We start from the raw sequence: 21,687 nt of genomic DNA on the forward strand, positions 1-21,687 counted from the left end.
TCGTTCTGCGTTCAGTAAATATCAGTCTTGCTCTTTCTGTCCGATGGCGCGAGTTCGTCTCAGCAATCATACGGTCAATGTCCATATTAGCTGATAATAACATACATTGTCTTATTTTAAATCTAGCTTTACGAGCTTTCAGAATACGCTTTAGTATCAGTGCTTGTCTCTTTTCCGCCATTTTGTCAATTGCCTCTTTAGTAAACCAATACATAACCAGCAAAAGCAGCGCTGCTTGCATCTCCTCCATACTTGTTATTGTTGCAGACAGTGTCGCGCAAAATGATTACTGGACTAATTTGCCTAATCTTCACGGTACTTTAGACCGCAGTGGAAACACAGACAGTAGCAGGTCTGGGGGAAAAAAAAGTTTCTGTAAAAAAGTTCCTGGTACAAATTGTTCTGGGTAATTTCGGTGGAAACGGGGCTTTTGTAAATGTTACTAATTCATGTGAGTATTTCCATTTTGCATGAAAGCACGTCCTGACCGTCTGTGTTAAACTTCAAACTTCAGAACATTCCTCTTATCTGCTAACACTGAGTTTGTGTTTTTAGTATTTTCGTTTTTATTTAATGTCATTTTAATGTAGGAATTTAAACTGTCCTTTTGTGTAGTAACTTTTTTGCACAATGTATAGCACAAACATACCTTACGAAAATAACAACGGTTCTATTAAATAGTAAAACCATGTTTTTTTTGTGTATTGATTACCATTTGTATAACCTCACAAATACCATAGTTAAACTAGGCCTATTGATTTGAAGCAAAACCATGGTTAATTTATGGTTACCGTGGAATAACTACAATAACCCTGTTTTATTTATTTATTATTATTTTTTTGTTTTATTCGTTGTAAAACCCTGGTTAATTTTTGTAAGGTATATTCACTATGTTTGTGTTCATAGCACTCAGCTTACATGTTTGTTCAAAAAAGTGCCTTTTTATGCAATTAATCGATCAATCAGAAAATAATCGACCAACTAATCGATTATCAAAATAATTGTTAGTTGCAGCCCTATTTTTCAATTTTTCAAGAGACACCTTTATTTTGACTCTCATCATCTTCATGCAATGTCGGTCTCATTTCGGTTGTTTTCTGATGAGGACTTGAACTAGATTTTACACATTGCACGTTTAAGCACAGAAGCTTGAAAGACTTTCTTGACTGTTAATGCCATAAGCTTTCATGTGTGACTTGATTTTTGCCCATTTTTTATTTTTCTTTATCATCAGATAAATTTTATATACTTCGGTTGCATTTCTGAGTTATTAAAAATGTAAATGGTTGTGTAAAATAGGCACATAATATCGTATGAATAGTAATCGCACTGCAGTATTTTTTACGGCAAATATTGTGTCGCTGCTATAAGAATCGATATTGACCATATTGAATAGTGTTGAACCGTCCAATTTACACCTCTTCCTTACAAACAAGTATACAATATTTTTGATAGTTAATAGTTTATTATATAGTTTATAATAGTTTATTAATAGTTTATTTTGTCATCTTTAGGACCACAGCATCATATAAATGGCCTGGATTTATGTTTTGGAAAATATTTGTCATGTTTGGTTAGAATGTTTTGCATATTTTTCTTTAGTTCCTCAGGGTTATTAGATCGGATCAGTGTTCATGGATTGTCATGTGGTTCTCTAGATGCCATTTCAGACTTATTTCACAAAGTCTCAGTGACAGATAGGGTTGGCTACCGAACTCTGTACTTTTAAAGGCACCGACTGAATTGCGTACCGATTCACATTAAATCAATCGGTACCAAATTTCGGTACCTGAGAACACATCTGGTGATATAGACCACAAAAAGACTATTTAAATACGAATCCTGCGTGTCTCCGTGAATGGATGGCGCAGACATGTGGTTTAATTTACCTGTACACACACACTGAATTGCGCATGACGGTCGTGTGTTTCCATCTCTGCCGTCTCATATGAATACATGAATGAACTTCATCTCCAGAGCAGCTCTGAGAGTCACATTCATGCTGACTTCATGAGCATTTTACCGTTTCATTTGAGAAAAACTACCATCATATCATAAACACACACAAACTCAAAGGTCTTAACGGCAACCCGTCAAAATAAAAGTTCGGCCAACTTAACAAATAAATTACTGTTGTACAGTAGAATTTAGATACGTCTCAATATAATAATAATACTAACACTAATGTAATAATAAATGATCAAAGCTTTATTTTTTAAGTAATAAATCACAATTTTTCTTCCATGTTTTAATTTTAACAGTATAAGGCTCAGTTATGCAGCACTTTGTTTGACAAAAAAAAGTTTCATTAAATTAAAAGATAAATTTAATTAATGTCTTTAGTCTTCATTTGATTACCAGAAAATACATAACTTGTGGGTAATCTTTTCATAGAAATGAAATTAAAAAGAAAAAATTATAATATGGTTGTTTTTTATTCATTAAATTAAGTACCTAGTAGCTTATTATTTACTAGTAAATATTACAGTAATCTTACTTCACAAACAATGGCAGACAGTCACCAGGGCAGCTCTGGCATAATGTCAATAACACTTCTATAAACGACTTACAGGTTCTTTACAGTTATTTATGTAAACATCCCTTAAGTAGAGAAAAAAGGTACCGGTACCGAACCCAACCCTAATGCTAAAGGTTTATTTTGTCATCTTTAGGACTACATCATATAAATAGCCTGGATTGATGTTCTGGAAAATATTTGTCATGTGTGGTTAGAAGGTTTTGCATATTTTTCTGTAGTTCCTCAGGGTTTAGAGATTGGATCGTGGATTGTCATGTGGTTCTCTAAACTCATTCAGTTAGACTCATTTCACAAAGTCTCAGTGACAGAGCATTTCATTTTCTGTTTCTGCCTGGTTGCTCTCTAGAGCAGAAAGTCCACAGGTATCGCTTCTGACCCACAGCCAATTTATGTCATTTAAGCACAGGAAACTGGGTTTAAGTGCAGCTTGGCCAACTGGACGGCTGATGTGGCGTGACACAGCTGGCGATATCTGATGTGTTGATTAATAGCATATCTGTGATTAATAGCTCTGAATTTGATGTCTTAATGAGTTTTTGACTTGTTCCATTTATCAGCCATATTATATAATGTTACAAAGGCTGTTATGTTTTGGCGGGAGCCTTGGTGATTATAGTTAAAAGCTAAAACCAAGTCAAAAGCAAAAAAGGTCAATGAAACGACCTGTATCTCTGGTGTGTGTGTGTGTGTGTGTGTGTGTGTGTGTGTGTGTGTGTGTGTGTGTGTGTGTGTGTGTGTGTGTGTGTGTGTGTGTGTGTGTGTGTGTGTGTGTGTGTGTGTGTGTGTGTGTGTGTGTGAGAGAGAGAGAGAGAATATTTTCAAGTTATAAAAAGGCTGTACTGTAAAAGATTAACAGTGCAAAGTTGAATCGGTTGAGCGAGTCTGCTAGCAAATATTTGCACGTAACTTTCCTCATGCATAGTGTCAGTAGATCCGTCCCCATCTCTCCATAAACCATTAACAACCTCTCTTTCTCTTCCAGTGTTGTTCCAGCACCACTGCCACTGGCTATTGATAAGGTAAGCGCTCGTGACTGTTTTCTTTCGTTATGTATGCAGGATGTCAGGTTGTTTTTCTCCAGATTAAACTTGATCATGAATGAAGGATTTCCAGTTCGTTATGTTGCTTATAATTGTCTCTTGGCATGCGGCGTTGGAGTGTTGTCCTCAAAGCAGCTTGTTATGAATGCCATTGATTTCCATGTCCTTGCTGTTGCTAAAGCCTTGAATTGACATCAGCGAGCATTATGTGCCGCTATCTGAGGTTTCCATGTGGCTGTTTTATGGTGTATTTGTGAACAATCCTGGAGGTGGTCCAGATGAAGTTAGATAATGCAGTTATCCTCTCATGCTATCCTCTGTGTGGGATGCCTCTGTGGAGCAATTTAGTTGTGCAGTGCACAGAGGTGCCTTTCTTTGAAAGTTTTAAATATATACTCATGCTTAATCACATTAGAAATCTAATCGCATCATTCTCTTAGTGCTTTTTGTTGCATCTAGGATTAAAGCTATTACCGATAGCATGTTGATGAGACCCTAGCCACGCTAGACTCAAGCCACATCCCAATTCTCATATCTATATTGTGTAATACAGTGAAGTATATACCTTTCAAAAGTTTTGGGGCGTTTGTTTTCTGCTCACCAAGGCTGCATTTATTTGATCATAAATACAGTAAAAAAAAGTGAAATATTATTACAATTTAAAATAGTTTTTATATTTGAATGTATTGTAAAATGTAATTTATTCCCGTGATCAAAGCTGAATTTATCATCATTACTCCGGTCTTCAGTGTCACATGATCCATCAGAAATCATTCTAATGTGAGGATTTGCTCCTCAAGAAATATTTATTATCAATGTTGAAAATAGTTGTGCTGCTTCATATTTTTGTGTAAACCTGATCATTTTTTTACTGTCACTTTTCGATCGATTTAATGTGTCCTCGCTGAATAAAAGTTTTAAAGGTGGGGTAAGCGATATTTGCTGAACAGTGTTGATATTTGAAATCAACCCATACAAACACACCCATCTCTTCATTGCTCCGCCTCCTAAAGCTCACCCTCAATCCTAACCGCCCTGCTCTGAGTTGGTCTCGAACCCCGATCGCTGACATGCAAGGCGAGTGCACTAACAAGGACAATAAAAAAGTGCATTCTCTAGCACTCATCAGCCTGCACAACTCTCACTAGCTGACCTCCGTTACAGATGCAACGCAAGAGTGGATGTCTATTATAGCAGAAGTGCAACAAATATTTATAACGTGGGTCCTAAACATAGACTGTAAAAAATTATGGACATAGTGTCCGTGACGTCACCCATAGGTTTCTGAAGAGTTTTGAAGCCTCAAAGTTGTCCCAGACTGTAAACACGTGTTCTTCTGCTGTAAAGTTGGGCATTTTAACATCAGCTCAATGAGATTCTGCTCCTTCTGGAGTCTGTCTCTAGTGGCCAGTTGATGAATTGCAGTTTAAGTCACTTCCGTATTGGCTTCAAGAGAAACTGCAGGAGGTGCCGCTTTGTCCTAAACAGTGTTGGTGGTAACGCATTACAAGTAACTTCAGTTACGTAATCAGATTACTTTTTCAAGTAACTAGTAAAGTAACGTATTACTTTTCAAATTTACAACAAAATATCTGAGTTACTTTTTCACATTTATTTGACTGACAGCTCTCCTGTCCCCATGTTGGGAAAAATGTCGAGAGTCAGTGCAGAGGCGTTGTGTGTGAACATGATGGTTATTGTAGTTCTAGACTAAATGTGAGCATTTATTCATTTATTCAAAATAAAGATTCAGTATTCCTCAAAATTAATAAAATCAGTCAAATGCAAAATCAGAGTACTATGCAAACCTCTAATAATTGAATGTTAAATAAAACAAATGTTTTTATGCATTTAATCTACCTTTATTGACCAATGCCTTGCTGACAGCCTTCAATGATTCAGTTAAACCATGAGCAAAAATTAAAAAATGTTGTTTTTATTTGTAAAACTTTTTTCTCCTGTGTCCTATTCTTCCATTATCCAGAATGGCAGCACCGCAGAGCTGCGCCCTCTACTGTTCATGTGTGAATTTGCCTTTTTACCTCAGCCTGGGGCTTATTTCAATTTTGGTGTGAAGAGGTCTTTACCTTCGCACAAAAAATAGAACTTTTTTGTTATAAAAAAACAAAAAACAAGCCCAGCCCAGGTGAGAAAAAGTAACGCAAAAGTAATGTAACGCATTACTTTTCTCAAAAAGTAACTATGTAACTCAATTAGTTACTTTTTAAGGGAGTCACGCAATATTGTAATGCATTACTTTTCAAAGTTACTTTCCCCAAACCTGGTCCTAAAGCTCTTTCCTGATCATAACCCTTCATTTTCCAGTGATATTCTTATGAGCTTTTCTCTTTTATCATGTCTCTCAGGCATCTCTCTTTCAACAATCTTTCTTTAAATCTCCCTCTTGCCCGTTGATTGGCCACACGTTTGTGGTTGTTGTCTGGCCGCTTTTTTCAAATATCGCTTACCCCACCTTTAATTTCAGTCAACAGCAAAAAAATCTGATCCCAAACTTTTGAACAATTGTATATACATTTTTAAGCAAATATTGCTCACAACAGCTTACTCTATGCAAGACAAGGAGTTTGTTACAGCCGCTTTTAAATGTTGGAACCTTAAAGTGAACTAATAATGAATGTTTTAGGGAGTGTTTCGGATCCAGTCAGAAGTTGTAGATGCAGATGGATTGGGGAAAAACTATTAAAAATGACGTCCGTGTACTGGTGGAGCAGAATGATGACATCATCTGCATCTGTGATGACAAAACCATGCATGTGTAAATCCTTGCATCACCACCGGCCTCCATCTGTTTTAATGAAGATGGTGTAGATAGACTGGCGTCCCCCTTAAGCCCCATGAATGCAGTCACATTCATTTCCAGATGCATATAGCCCTTCTATATCCGACGGCAGCATCTGACGCTGTCAATATAGAAATGCTCTTTCTGACTTTCTCTCTGCTGTGGGAGTGTCTCATCATGTGGATTCAATAAATGTAACACATCTTGAGTCACAATTTCACTATTTGGAACATTGTGGTTCGAATATGAGGAACAAGGCCCCTATTCAGCCAGACTGGGTTCATTCAAGGTTATTTGCCAGTTTTCAGCTTTTCAGAAGATGTCGTTTTAGTTTCTCTTGGTGAGACTGAACATTTCTTTTGACTGTACTTACTTAGATGTATCAAGGACAACATGTGAAAAGATGCTGGATTCAAAGTGTTTCATTGAAGTACGCAGACCTCTGGTTGTGAGATCGATAAACTCCCTGCAGAGAATTATTTTTTCACTATTTTTTTCTTTCTGTCACGCAGGTGTCCGCAAATACACCCAGTATGTATTCTCAGGAACTGTTTCAGCTCTCCCAGTACCTGCAGGTATGGAACAACACTGACCTCTACAGGCCGTCTGAAGGCTTTGTCAAAATGCAAAGATGAGATGTTTGTCCTTTTTATGTACTGGCCTTGTAATATATTAATAATAGGGCTGTCAAAAGATTTATCGCGATTAATCGCATCCAAAATAAAAGTTTGTGTTTACATAATATATGTGTGTGTACTCTGTTAATTATTATTTATATATAAATACACACACAAGCATGTATATATTTAAGAAAAAAATATTATTTTTATATATAAAACATTTATATTTATATATATTATAGATTATATAAATGTATAAACAGTATATACATGCAAATATTTCTTAAATATATACATGAATGTGTGTGTATTTATATATAAATAATAATTAACAGAGTACACACACATATTATGTAAACACAAACTTTTATTTTGGATGCGATTAATCGCGATTAATCTTTTGACAGCCCTAATTAATAAACAGTAAATTAAAATATATTTATTTAATAATATTTAGCTATCTTTTAGCATATGTAATGCATGTTGCATTTGATTATAAAAATAGAAATATTGTGAAATATTTTTACAATTTATTATAGCTGTTTTCTATTTGAATATATTGTAAAGTGTAATTTATTCCTGTGATCAAAGCTGAATTTTCAGCATCATTACTCCGGTCTTCAGTGACACATGATCCTTCAGAAATCATTCTAAATGCCGCTCAAGATACATTTCTGATCAAAATATTTTGTGGATTCATAAAAATGATCTTTGATGAATAGAACGGTCAAAGGAATGGCATTTATAGATTGTTTAATGAATTATTGCCCACAAACTTTTGAACAGTTGTGTGTGTGTGTGTATGTGTATGTGTATGTGTGTGTGTGTATGTGTGTATATATATATATATATATATAAAGTATATAAAGTATATAAAGGCTCCAGACTGCAACTAAAAATATTAATTTGTATACAAATATACAAATTCACATGTTATGATTAAAAAGTGCATGCCTTTTTACCTGCATGTTCTGTGATGAGTAGCCCATCACATCTTTTGTTGTGTTGACGTAATAAAATGAGACGATGTGCAGCAAAGTTTCAGTGGAAAAAAAACCTCACTGAGTTTTGAGTGCCAACATTCGCACGGGGACAGCGAGGATCAGCTTTCAGCGTTAGAAACTCGTGTCAAAATATCAGGCTTTTACAAAGCTGTCTTCTCTATCGAGCAACAACACTGACGTCTGTGTCAATGGAGACCAATGAATGAACATCCCAGTTCTGTAAAAGTGCAGGAAGACAGTGTCTATTTCGTGAACATAACGTGGATAAACTAATTGATACTGATGTGGATTCTAATTCTCAATATCGTTTAATCTTTGTGGTTCTCTGCTGCCTGAACTTCACATTATCTGTAGCGCAGCCATCCATAATCGCAGTAAGATCTGTACCTAATTGTCACCTTTACAATGTCGCTTTTAATGTGTTTTAACAAACTTTCAGCTTTCAAATTGCTCATTAATGTGTCCTGACAGATCGCTAAATCAGCGTTTTGAGTTTGTATAAAACAGCTCAAGAACAATCATGTCCAGTTTACCTCAGAAAGCCATTCAATGCTCATGAATTCGTTAGTCAGCTAGAAAAAGGGAAACTTTGCTAAATATATGCACTTACATAATCCTTATATCTTTTCTTAACCTGTTGCAACATGAGAGAATGGAATGAGCTAATCTAAAACTGCCTATAATTGCATGTGAAGAGCTGCCTTTCACCAAATTTACCTCTCAGATATTACTAATGAAGAAAACATTAGTTGTGTGTTTGCGCAAGATGTACAACAACATTCATAGGATGCTTTAGGAGGAGGCCAAACTGCACTCATTGGCCGACATTATTATGGTCTGTGACATTGGTTCAGATTCTGTGTAGAGAACAATTCTTTGTGACTGTATGTAGTTTTCAAGTTGGAAAAGTAATTAAGTGAATCTGCCAGGACATCCAAAAGATGGAGGAAAATGGACAGACGTGATAACACATGACAAAATGAAAACATGTTTATTCTTTTATGGGATTTAAAAAAATTATTTGGCGCCTATTTTTCTCCCCTAAAGGAGCCAATGGCTCCTTTAATAGTTTTTTTTTGTCTGGAGTCCTGTATATATTAGAGATGAGATAATGTTGATGCTCTGTTTGTGTCCTTCAGGAGGCCTTACACAGAGAGCAGATGCTGGAGCAGAAGTTGGCCACTCTGCAGAGGCTGCTGGCCAGCACACAGGAAGCATCAGAGAGCAGCTGGCAGGTACAGCACACATCGCAATTAAAGAGGAGACAATTATTAAAGGGTTAGTTCACCCAAAAATGAAAATTCTGTCATTAATTACTTACCCTCATGTCGTTCAACACCCGTCAGACCTCCGTTCATCTTCGGAACAGAAATGAAGATATTTTAGTTGAAATCTGATGGCTCTGAAAGGCCTCCATTGGCACAATGCACGGTTCACTCTCAAGACCCTTAAAAGGTACTAAAAACGTCGTTACAAAGTCCATCTCACTACAGTGGTTCTACAATAACTTTATGAATCGGCGAGAATAGTTTTTGTGCGCAAAAAAACCCTAAATAACGACTTATATAGTGATGACGATTTCAAAACACGGCATCATGAAGCTTGAAGCGTTATGAATCAGTGAGTCGATTCAGCAGTTTGAATCGCCAAATTTGAGCAGTTTGGCGGTTTGACACGCGATCTGAATCATGATTCGACTCACTGATTCATAACGCTTCGAAGCTTCATGATGCCGTGTTTTGAAATCGTCATCACTATATAAGTCGTTATTTAGGGTTTTTTTGCGCACAAAAACTATACTCGCCGATTCATAAAGTTATTGTAGAACCACTGTAGTGAGATGGACTTTGTAACGACGTCTTTAGTGCCTTTTAAGGGTCTTGAGAGTGAACCGTGCATTGTGCCAATGGAGGCCTTTCAGAGCCATCAGATTTACACTAAAATATCTTCATTTGTGTTCTGAAGATGAACGGAGGTCTTACGGGTGTCGAACAACATGAGGGTGAGTAATTAATGACAGCATTTTCATTTTTGGGTGAACTAACCCTTTAATTATTCAATGCAGATGGCATGTTCAGTAGTGCTCTCAATATGTAACACTTATGACATAACAAGATCTCTTTATTGGTCTTTACAGGCTTTAATCGATGAAGACCGGTTACTCTCTAGATTGGAGGTGATGGGGAATCAGTTGCAAGCATATTCAAAAGTAAGGCCCGTGTCTGCTTTGAGTATTTTGAATGTGTGCACACACAGATATATTTCCTGTTGCATCACTGCATGCTGTCTCCTCAGAACCAAACAGAAGACAGTATCCGAAAGGAGCTTGTAGCCTTAACGGAGGACAAACACAATTACGAGACGACAGCCAAAGAGTCCCTGAGGCGGGTCCTTCAGGAGAAAATCGAGGTGGTCAGGAAACTGTCGGAGGTGGAGGTAAAAAAAAAAATCAATCTTTTATTAGATTATAGCCTGATCTTTTTGGCCTTAAAGGCACAATATGTAAGATTTTTTTTATTAAAACATCCAAAAACCATTTGAACAGTTACATATTTTGTAGACTAGTGTACTTACATTATCCCAAACGTTTCCAACAATGTTTAAATCCAGAGAAATCAGCCATTTTAACCCGTGTCCTTGCGTCACCTGTCAATTACATCATATCAGCGCTACCCTTGATTTCCATAGAAACCATGGAAACACCAAAGACGCTTTAAAATAGTATGCATTTTATTAGACAGGTCAGCAACTGTTTGGATATACATTTATTAACAGTAAACGAATCATTGTTATACAGCCCTAGACAGTCTTATTGTTTCAATCGCTTGTTTTCTTGATTCACCGCGAGTAAAGTTTTTACCATGAGACAATAACACTATTTTGTCAAGTGGCTAATATAGCATAATCAGATTTTATATGTGAAGTATCATGCCCAGTTTTATCCATTAACTATTTTCTGTTGTATTTGTTTTTGTATTGCAGAGGAGCTTGAGTAACACGGAAGACGAGTGCACGCACCTGAGAGAGATGAACGAACGCTCACAGGAAGAGCTCCAAGAACTCGCCAACAAATACAACGGAGCCGTCAATGAAATCAAGGATCTCACAGAAAAGATAAAGGCATGTCTATCACCACCCACTGTCGCACATTCAACCTGTTAAATCGCCAAAGCCGTTACATTTCTAAACTTTTGTGTTTAGTTGGCAGAGGGCAAACACGAGGAGCTCACTCAGAAAGGCCTGAACGAGAAGAAAGAGCTACAGTTGAGGATTGAAGAGATGGAAGAGAAGGAACAGTCGCTTCAGGCTCGAATCGAAGCTCTGCAGGCGGACAACGACTTCACGAATGAGAGACTAACGGCCCTGCAAGGTAAAATACACAATCGTGCAGTATTTCAGCACAGGACTCTTGGTTGAGAACGGAGGGCATTTATATCATTAAATCGATGTAACGGGTTGAGGAGGTGCATCTGTCGGAATAGAGCTCTTTGGTCAAAATCTTCTCGTTGTCGTTTTCCAGTCCGGTTAGAACAGCTGCAGGAGAAAAGCATAAAGGAAAACAACAGCTTAGGTGAGTTGGAGACGCATGCCGTCTGCTAGTGTGCTGCTAACCTTGCATCACCTCTTTGACTAATTCAGCATGGGAGCTCGCCTTTGGTTGCCTATTTATGCTTTTTTGTTCTGTCCCTCTTTCTTTCTGTCTGTCCGGCTTTGCTTCATGACCTGTTCTGTCTGGAAGGCCATGATCTTTTCCACTGAGCATGTGTGTTCATGTCGACACCTGCGTGTACTGCGAGTCTTAACATTTCCCCCTCATTTGGCCGTTTGTCACTAAGTTCTTCCTGTGCACTTGTTTAATGAATCGGGAAAGGAGGGAAGTAGTCTGAGGAAAGGAGTTTTAGTGTGACCTGGTTGGCCTGTTTAGTCATTTGTACTAGACGACTTGCTTGATAATAAAGTTCTCAATGTTTAGGACCCTTTTAATTCTGCTAATTGATGATATTATTAATGTAATTTAGTTGATGTTTTTATTAGGATTGGCACTGAGCTCCGCAGGAAGATTGGACACCCTTGGTGTCTATGTAGTCAGTACACAGAAAGGCCACTAGGGTTTGAAATGGAGCCCAATAATCACAAATTTATGTTCCCAAATACATTTTTAGTAGGGCTGGGCAATATAGCAAAAAAAATGAATCACAAAAAATGTTCTGAACGATTGACCGATTCATGGTTTAATTATAAAAAAATGTTTAACTAGTCAACGTAACTACAATATGATTCAGGTAACATTCTCTTTATTAAGAATCTGGTTAAAAAAGTACTTTTCCAAGTTCACCACACCTGAAGTGATCAAACACTTGACTTATGAAATATGCATGAAATATGAAGGCAAATATTGTACAAACGTATCTTAAACATATCCTATATACTCAGAAATAATATAAAATGTATTTAATAATATAAAAAAGTATTTCTTAGCTAAAAAGTAATAGCAATAAACAACATCAGTCATACACTATTATTAAAGGATTAGTTCACTTCAAAATGAAAATGTCCTGATAAATTACTCACCCCCATGTCATCCAAGATGTTCATGTCTTTCTTTCTTCAGTCGAAAAGAAAATACATTTTTTGAGGATTCCAGGATTTTTCTCCACATAATGGACTTCAATTGCAACCAATGGTCCAAATCAATGCAGTTTCAAAGGGCTCCACAAGAAAAAATACACGTTTATATACTTTTTATACAAATGCTCGATGGAAAAGTCACACCTGTGATGTACGTGGAAGTACTGACCCAGTGTTAAAATGAACATGCAAAGACTGAATCAAACATCTTTTACAAAAATTAGGGTAAAACAGCAATGTCAGACAATTTTAAAGTTGGAGGAGAATTTTTCGGCACTGGGTCGGTACTTCCACGTACGTGACCTCATGCGTCGTGAAGAAGCAGAACACCGGAGTCGAGCATTTGTGGTTAAAAAAGTATATAAATCTTTTTTTTTTTTTTTTAAATGACTGATGGTTTGGCTAGATAAAACCCTATTAATCGTCTGGGATCGTGCAGAGCCTCTGAAGCCGTTACATTCTTTTCCACTGAAGAAAGAAAAACATGAACATCCTGGATGAGATGGGGTGAGTGAAATATCAGGAAATTTTCATTTTGAAGTGAACTAATCCTTTTAAAGCAACTGCTTTGTAAAAACATAAATAACAGCACATTTCCGGCTGTCACCATCATGCAAACATGAACTATCAAACATACAGTAGTAGTTCTTTACAGGTTTTTGCATTCCATTGAGCTATTTTTCCTATTGTTTTCCGGACGTGTTTGACTGTGGCGGCGCTCAAGTTAGAAGAAAGTTCAACTCGCGTCTAATACCGTAGCTTTTTCCCCATTCCACTGGTCACGTCTTGTTTTTTTCAACGCAATATCGCATTTTGTGTGAACAGCCGTTGAGACGTGATGTGATCTACGTTCACAGAGCGCGTCACAGTTAATCAGGCGCGCCATCATGTGGTCGGATCATTTCCTTCTCTTAACTGTTATCATTGCTCTAAATGTAACAACCCTTTACATTTGCGACTAAATCTTCACTCTGGGCGACTAAACTATATCTATCATTAGCCATTGGCTTATAAATGCTTAGATTTTACTCGCCAGTGTTTGAGGCTAAGTATGAGTTTAACATAGATATATTTTCACTCGCTGAACAGTTTCTCTCTCCATCACGTGATCAGTACTGTTTCAGTTCAGCTCAATGGATGCACGTGTGCCTGTATTTGGCGTACCGTAAACTCTAGTGTGAAGGAGCACGACTCGCCGTCGCTTTGAGAGAGCGCTGTTTCTCACACGCGCAGAGAGAGACTTGCATACCACGCAGAATCGATGCGCTACATGTAAACGATATTTCTTTGTTGTATTTTCCTGTCAAAATAACAGTTCATTTGGAATTATTCAGCTTTTAAGAAGCAGAAAATATGCTGGTTTCTCCGGTAGTGGGAGGGACTAATGTGCAAACGGCAATCTCATTGGCTGGCGCTCTTCTATTACAGTCCCTGTTTTGATTTCAGCAAATCAGTTCAGGCAAACGCTGACAATCTTTACGAAATCGACGAATCCTTAGTGCATTGTTATTAGTAGCACAATTAGTAGTAGTAGTATTATCTTTGAATAATAATTACTTGTATCTATTTTTTTACAGAAACACTGAATGACCAACAATATCTTAAGCACCACCACCAGGGTTCAATTAAACTAAGTAAATCACTCGCATATGCGACTAAATCTTCACTCTGGGCGACTAAACAATATCTATCATTAGCCATTGGCTAATAAATGCTTAGATTTTACTCGCCAGTGTTTGTTAGAGGCTAAGTATGAGTTTAACATAGATAAAGTTCAGTTAAAATGACAAATATGCATTCATACATGGTTACCAAATTTTAGTTCTAATTACTAAAGTTCTATCATTAAATAGTGCTTGATCATCATAATATAACGCTTGATGGACTGATTTAGTGGAATCACATACATATAATATATCAGTCTGGCGACTAAACTAAAACAATTACTAGCCAATGGCGATTCTATTGCCAAGGTGTGTGTAGAGGATTGTGTAATGTTTGCCAACATTTTCATTCAAAACCGCGACTTCTCGATTTAAAAATGATAAAACCACGGCAAAACATTACATTCGAATTAATCAAAAAATCTGAAAAATCGCCCAGCTCTCTAATTTCTAGTACTATATTCTCTGGCAGAAATATAAGAGGCAGCATCTCAGAAATGAAACTACTATTCACTCTGATGTGGTGCACCACAAACCTCTTGGCAGAGGCGTTCCTCTCATTGAACTATTTCCATGAAATGCACTGACTTCAGAAATTATGATGAAAGTGTAGCATGTTTTTTTGTGCTCTAGTAAGACGCGTGCGTAGGGAACATCAGCCTGTGCAAAGCCGAAATTGACTGAAAACTTCAAAGATGGGGTCGTTTTGCATCAAAATGTGCACGAGTGTCGGGTCTTTTGCTGTAACAACATAGTTGTACAGGAAACTGACTAAAGCTTTTATAATAGGGCAGCCAGATGGAAACTATAGGAGATCTGGGGAAAAAATCGAATTGCTGTTTTTCTGATAAAACTTGCGATTGCAATTTAAAATGCAGTTTTTATTATGATTTTTTTATGAAGAGTTACATGTTGTGTTTGTATATCAATATGACTATAAAATTATAATAATTGAAAATATATACGATAAGATAAAATGACATTAGAAATATTAGTGTTGTAATAATATTTCGCTGCAGTACAACTACATTTCAAATGTTAGAGCTTTTATTTTTAACATTTTATTTAGAAGATTTCCAGGCAAATTGAGTATTTCTAATAATTCTAAGAGGTGGATTATCAGACCTCTGTCACAGTGTCTGTCCTAGTGGTGACAGGTGAATGACAGGTGTCAGTCAATCTCTTCAGGGCAGGTCCACGAACAGCTGCAGTCTCCCGTCTGTGTCCTTGTCCCGCCCTCTGCATCTCTGTTTGGTTCCGTCTCGTATTGTATCCTGTAGATCTGGCTTATGTTTTATTATCATCTGATGCCCCTCGATGTGTCCGTCCATTTGCTGTTCATTTAATGGAGGGTTTTTCTTTCTTTGGTAGACCACTTTCTTTTAAAGAGTGGAGGAGACTGCACTTTAATCCAACAGTACATTGAGTGTCAATGTGAGTACACAGCATTCTTTCCAAAGTCTTCCAAAGCCATACTAATAAATACTCTTATTCATGAGCATCAAAGCAGGACGCTTTACTCTGTGAAGTGAGGAAGTGAGGACATGAGCTATAGAGGGTCGCTATTTTTGCTTTTTCAACTCATTTCAACTCTCTTGGCGATAGTAGGGAACATTTGCCTGTCCATATACGGTTCATCAAATATCTTGCGTGTTTGTAAATCACATTTTAAAGTGCACGCCAGTGTTTCTTGAATCTTTCTGTTGTGCTGTACACGCAACATGAAATGCGGTGTGAACAAACGACTCTTGTGAAGTGATTATGTTTTAGTAAGTAATTAAAAAGAGTGAATTATCCATTGAACTGTCCCTCGTTGAACTGTCATTTTGAACCGAGAGCCATTTTAGTTATTAGTAAGTTAGGATCAACAGACTTATTTAGATGACGTTTTATCGAAGAGGCATATTCACAACAGACTTTTATTGTAATAAAATAATAAATGCGAGTTATTTTCTAGCATAGTGAAGCCCAATTGTAAGGTTGAATTGACATTTTAACTTTTTTTCATACTTTTTTTAGCAACCATCTCTATCAAGTGATTTTGTGATTTGGAAGCTAAAAAAGTGTTTTGGTGTTGACTTTATTTAAGCTCCTTGTTCCAAATCTTGTGAAATGTCCATTTTCTTGATTAATCCAACAGATTGTAATAGTTAAAATATTGTTTGGTGTATGTTTTGATTTGTATATTATCTCAAGTTAGCTCTATTTTCTAGATCTTCCTTAAAGGGATAGTTCACCCCAAAATTATTTTTTGTCATATTTTCTCACCCTTATGTTGTTCCAAACCTGTATGAGTTTTATGTTGAACACAAAAGATGATATTTTGAAGAGTGTTGGTAATCAAACAGTTGATGGCACCCATTAGCCGCCTTTCCACTGTCAGGCCAGCACAAGCCAGGGTTTTCAACGGGCCAGGCCGGACTAATAGCCTCAGACCTGTAGCACAGAGCCCAAAAGCACACTGCGTATCCACCGTTGGTGGGCCAGAAGCTCTGCAGCGCTTCACTAAATCCCGCCCGTAACACGCCTCTCTGGAACAACCTCACACAAACCCATCAAACAAATGGAAGTATTATAGGAAAACTGGAAACTAGCGAGATCGCAAAACCAACATGATAAAAGCGGCTGTTTGATGGCATTTAAAGATTTAAAATCTGTGTTTTACCACGGTTTTACAATAATAAGTGATGCATTGATCATAATGAATTAACTTGTGTCGAGATTGCACATTAGTCCCACACAAATAAAGCGGTATTCACCGTTATTTCACCAAAGAAAGAGGACACACGTACGCGTCTGTTTCTGTTGATTTGTAGTCACAGGACAGTGTGTTTACACCACATTTAGAAAGAACAATCATTTCTACAAATTTTTCCAACCAAGAGCTTTAGTCCTCTCCAGTGAAAGTTAGATTTTTAAACAGAGGATGCTCCTGAAAAGCTGGAGTTGCTATATTTTATGACATATGCAGAGCTAAATATCAGACAGTCTGGTATAAAGAGACGAGACGTACTGACATAGCCTATATGATTTGTCCGATTTATTCAAGCGATCGTATTTACCATGTTTACTATAGTAATGGTTAGCACACATAGTCTTTTGCATGGCATATACATATTTCTGCCTTATACGGTGATCAGAATCCACATCGGATCACAAACAGAAGTTGTTTCAAACACTCGCTGCTGTCTGAAAGTGAGTTTTGAGCTAAAATTATTGTAAAAGTCTTTAATGCTGGTGTATGAAATCATATGCGGCGCCGCTGTTTCCAGACTCGGATAAACTCTGCCTTTGTTTGTAACCACTCCTCAAGCCCGAGCTGGCTCGCTTTGGACCAAGGTATTCATCGGACCAAAAAACCCTGGCTGTTGGCCCAGAGGAAGCCCCAATGAGTGGAATGAGTGGACCGTGGAAATGCGACTGACCCTGGCACGCACTAGCATGCCCGCTTTAGGCCCTGGCACGCACTAGCATGCCCGCTTTAGGCCCTGGCACGCACTAGCATGCCCGCTTTAGGCCCTGGTATGCACTAGCATGCCCGCTTTAGGCCCTGGCATGCACTAGCATGCCCGCTTTAGGCCCTGGTATGCACTAGCATGCCCGCTTTAGGCCCTGGCACTCACTAGCATGCCCGCTTATGGCCCTGGCACGCACTAGCACACCTGCTTTAGGCCCTGACATACACTAGCATGCCCGCTTTAGACCCTGGGACGCACTTGCACACCAGCTTTAGGCCCTGGCACGCACTAGCATGCCCGCTTTAGGCCCTGGCACACACTAGCATGCCCGCTTTAGACCCTGGCACACACTCGCACACTCGCTTTAGGCCCTGGCACACCTGCTTTAGGCCCTGGCACGCACTGGCACACCCGCTTTAGGCCCTGGCACGCACTAGCATGCCCGCTTCAGACCCTGGCACACACTCGCTTTAGGCCCTGGCACACACTGGCACACCTGCTTTAGGCCCTGGCACACACCCGCACACCCGCTTTAGGCCCTGGCACGCACTCGCACACCCGCTTTAGGCCCTGGCACGCACTGGCACACCCGCTTTAGGCCCTGGCACGCACTAGCATGCCCGCTTCAGACCCTGGCACACACTCGCTTTAGGCCCTGGCACACACTGGCACACCTGCTTTAGGCCCTGGCACACACCCGCACACCCGCTTTAGGCCCTGGCACGCACTAGCATGCCCGCTTCCGACCCTGGCACACACTCGCACACTCGCTTTAGGCCCTGGCACACCTGCTTTAGGCCCTGGCACGCACTGGCACACCCGCTTTAGGCCCTGGCACGCACTGGCACACCCGCTTTAGGCCCTGGCACGCACTAGCATGCCCGCTTTAGACCCTGGCACACACTCGCACACCCGCTTTAGGCCCTGGCACACACCCGCTTTAGGGCCTGGGACACCCGCTTGTAGGCCTTGGCACGCCTGCTTAAGGCCCTGGCACGCACTCGCACACCCGCTTTAGGCCCTGGCACACACTCGCACACTCGCTTTAGGCCCTGGCACACACTCGCACACCCGCTTTAGGCCCTGGCACACACCCGCACACCCGCTTTAGGGCCTGGCACACCCGCTTTAGGCCTTGACACGCCTGCTTAAGGCCCTGGCACGCACTCGCACACCCGCTTTAGGCCCTGGCACACACTCGCACACCCGCTTTAGGCCCTGGCACACACTCGCACACCCGCTTTAGACCCTGGCACACACTCGCACACCCGCTTTAGGCCCTGGCACACACCCGCACACCCGCTTTAGGGCCTGGCACACCCGCTTTAGGCCTTGGCACGCCTGCTTAAGGCCCTGGCACGCACTCGCACACCCGCTTTAGGCCCTGGCACACACTCGCACACTCGCTTTAGGCCCTGGCACACCTGCTTTAGGCCCTGGCACGCACTGGCACACCCGCTTTAGGCCCTGGCACACACTAGCACGCCTGCTTAAGGCCCTGGCACACACTAGCACGCCTGCTTAAGGCCCTGGCACGCACTGGCACACCCGCTTTAGGTCCTGGCACACACTAGCACGCCTGCTTAAGGCCCTGGCACACACTAGCACGCCTGCTTAAGGCCCTGGCACACACTAGCACGCCCGCTTTAGACCCGACAGTGGAAACGCAGCTGTTGACTTCCATAGTATTTTTTTCCTACTATGGAAGTCAATGGGTCCCGCCAACTTTCTGGTTACCAACATTCCTCAAAATATCATCTTTTGTGTTCAACATTTTTGGGTGAACTATCCTTTTGAGCCGTTTTATGAATATTAAGCAATAAGGTTTGAGAGGCCATGCGGTATGTGAATATATTACAGTAGATTGCGGAACGGAGTGACCTCGAGTGCATTTAGGACTCAGTATTGGCACAATCTTGAATCTGTTTGTCTACAGATAGTTATAAGCTGTCCATGAGATTCATATATTCTCTCTGTCCTTCTCCAAACTCGACATGGATTCTTAACAAAAACACTCTGCATGCCGTCTGTTCTCACTTCACCACCAGCTGACCTGGATTTTCTGTATTCCTGGGGATTTTCACTCTCACCAGCATGCGTTCTGAGGTCTATGAGCTTCCACTGACGCTTTTCATGTGTCGCTTTGTTCTGTATGTATGGAGAATACTACGAACGCAGTTTTGCTGCTGCTGATAATGTATTCAGTTGGGCTGCATCTGTGTCCTTTAAAAGCTGAGATTTGATATTTAATGCGAAATATTTACTAGCTGCATCATGCTTGATTTGATGACCGTAAAGAGACTTGTACTAACGTGACATTTCTCTTTTCTAACCAGCGGTGAGGCAGCTGAAGGAAGCTGTGGATTCATCCATTAACAAGCTGTCCAACTTTGACGGTAAGTATCTGATTGATTTGAAAGGAAATAAGGGCATTGTTCATTCATTTGAAGTGAAATTCTAGGATATAATTCCTCTGGACTCAAGAACAGTTTGCCGTCTGTGTGCTAGTAATCCAGTCAGATAATACTTAAGAGGAGACCTGTCAATTTTTTTCTTGTTTTATTCCACAGAAGTCATTGATGCACATCTTCAGAATAACCAGACGACAGTGGACAACAGCTTGGCCAGTCCAGACAGGCTTAAAGGTATCGTCACATTTCTGTCACAAGTTTCATCAAGTCTTGTTTCTTTCTAGTTGAAGCTAGTTTTGAGGGAGCCGTCTGTCACATTACATTATGATGCAATCTGATGGCAATGAAGGCACATGGTTTTCACCCCCGGCCTCCATTTAAAACCAAATTAAACTGCGGTCTCTGGGTGGCAGGAATGAACATTATAGTTATTTTTAGCATCGTCAAAGAGCATGACCAGGTCAGGGTCATTACTGTACTGTATCATCACCATCATCAGTAATGTTTGAACTATCTTTCAATTATTATTACTTTTTATTATTATCGTTGTAAATAATAATGGTAACACTGCACAAAAAGGTTTCATGAACTAATAATGAGCTGCACTTCTACAGCATTTATTCATCTTAATGTTAATTTTAACATTTACTTATGCATTATTATAATCAAAATAATGTATTTGTGAACATTAGTTAATGCACTGTGAAGTAACATGAACAATGAACAGCTGTATTTTATTAACGAACATTAGCAAAGATTAACAAATACAGTAACAAATGTATTGCTACAAATGAAACCTTATCGTAAAGTGTTACCATAATAATAGTTGAAAAACTGTTGTAACTCCTTAATTTTAAAAACGTTTAACCCTTAAATGCATGACTGTTTCACCAAACATTCTTATATATTCGGGTCTTTAGCGACTCGGATCTATATCTAACATGGATAGATCTATACCTGTCGCGATAATATATAAAACTCCTGATATTAGAGTAACAATTACAGAAGAATAAAATAAAACATATTTCGTTACCTTTTGGAGCTTGGAAGGGTTCAGTTTTTGAGCAGATGTTTTATACCATCATCACTTTCCTCGTCAGAGCTCATTTTCCAGTACATTCTGCATCTGGCTCATATTCGCCATCTCGCGCATATTCTCAAAACTCATTTTCAACGTCTTCAAAATAAGTATTTTGATCACTGACAGTTTCTTGACCAGATCCATCATCAAGTGACAGTGACACTAAAGGCCAATTTATACTTCTGCGTCGGGTGTACACTGTAGCTAAGCTGTAGGCTGTGTACCCTGACGCGCACCTCTCCAAAAACGCGTCAATTCTACGCGGACCGCAAGCGCTGTGATTGGTCTGCCAGAACCCCTCCCCCAGGTCAATAAATAAATCTGCGATAGGAGTGTGTGTGTGTCCAGAAATGGGATGATAGTTTCATCCTTACATCTGCTATATAACACAATATTTTTTAGTGCAGAGATTCTTTGTGTTAGTCAGTGTTAATTTTGTTG

The 21,687-nt window shown here is 39.3% G+C and overlaps 2 protein-coding genes across 23 annotated transcripts in view; both read left to right on the forward strand.

Annotated features, from left to right (window-relative positions):
* The window catches only part of traf3ip2b (TRAF3 interacting protein 2b), a 1,379,907-nt gene that overhangs the window by 1,340,822 nt on the left and 17,398 nt on the right, over positions 1 to 21,687 (forward strand). The window lies entirely within an intron of this gene.
* The window catches only part of slmapa (sarcolemma associated protein a), a 107,923-nt gene that overhangs the window by 54,970 nt on the left and 31,266 nt on the right, over positions 1 to 21,687 (forward strand). For 9 of the 22 annotated variants that reach the window (XM_079844540.1, XM_079844529.1, XM_079844545.1 and 6 more), the window contains 11 exons: positions 3,522 to 3,558; positions 6,892 to 6,954; positions 9,143 to 9,238; positions 10,141 to 10,212; positions 10,299 to 10,439; positions 10,986 to 11,123; positions 11,205 to 11,373; positions 11,524 to 11,574; positions 15,668 to 15,730; positions 20,091 to 20,150; positions 20,325 to 20,399. In XM_079844540.1, coding sequence (XP_079700666.1) covers positions 3,522 to 3,558; positions 6,892 to 6,954; positions 9,143 to 9,238; positions 10,141 to 10,212; positions 10,299 to 10,439; positions 10,986 to 11,123; positions 11,205 to 11,373; positions 11,524 to 11,574; positions 15,668 to 15,730; positions 20,091 to 20,150; positions 20,325 to 20,399 — 965 coding nt within the window. The remainder of the gene's footprint in view (positions 1 to 3,521; positions 3,559 to 6,891; positions 6,955 to 9,142; positions 9,239 to 10,140; positions 10,213 to 10,298; positions 10,440 to 10,985; positions 11,124 to 11,204; positions 11,374 to 11,523; positions 11,575 to 15,667; positions 15,731 to 20,090; positions 20,151 to 20,324; positions 20,400 to 21,687) is intronic. The other 13 variants (XM_079844547.1, XM_079844546.1, XM_079844550.1 and 10 more) reach the window with 2 other exon arrangements.

The sequence above is a fragment of the Gobio gobio genome (assembly GCF_949357685.1).
Source record: "Gobio gobio genome assembly, chromosome: 19".
Classification (NCBI taxonomy): Eukaryota; Metazoa; Chordata; class Actinopteri; order Cypriniformes; family Gobionidae; genus Gobio; species Gobio gobio.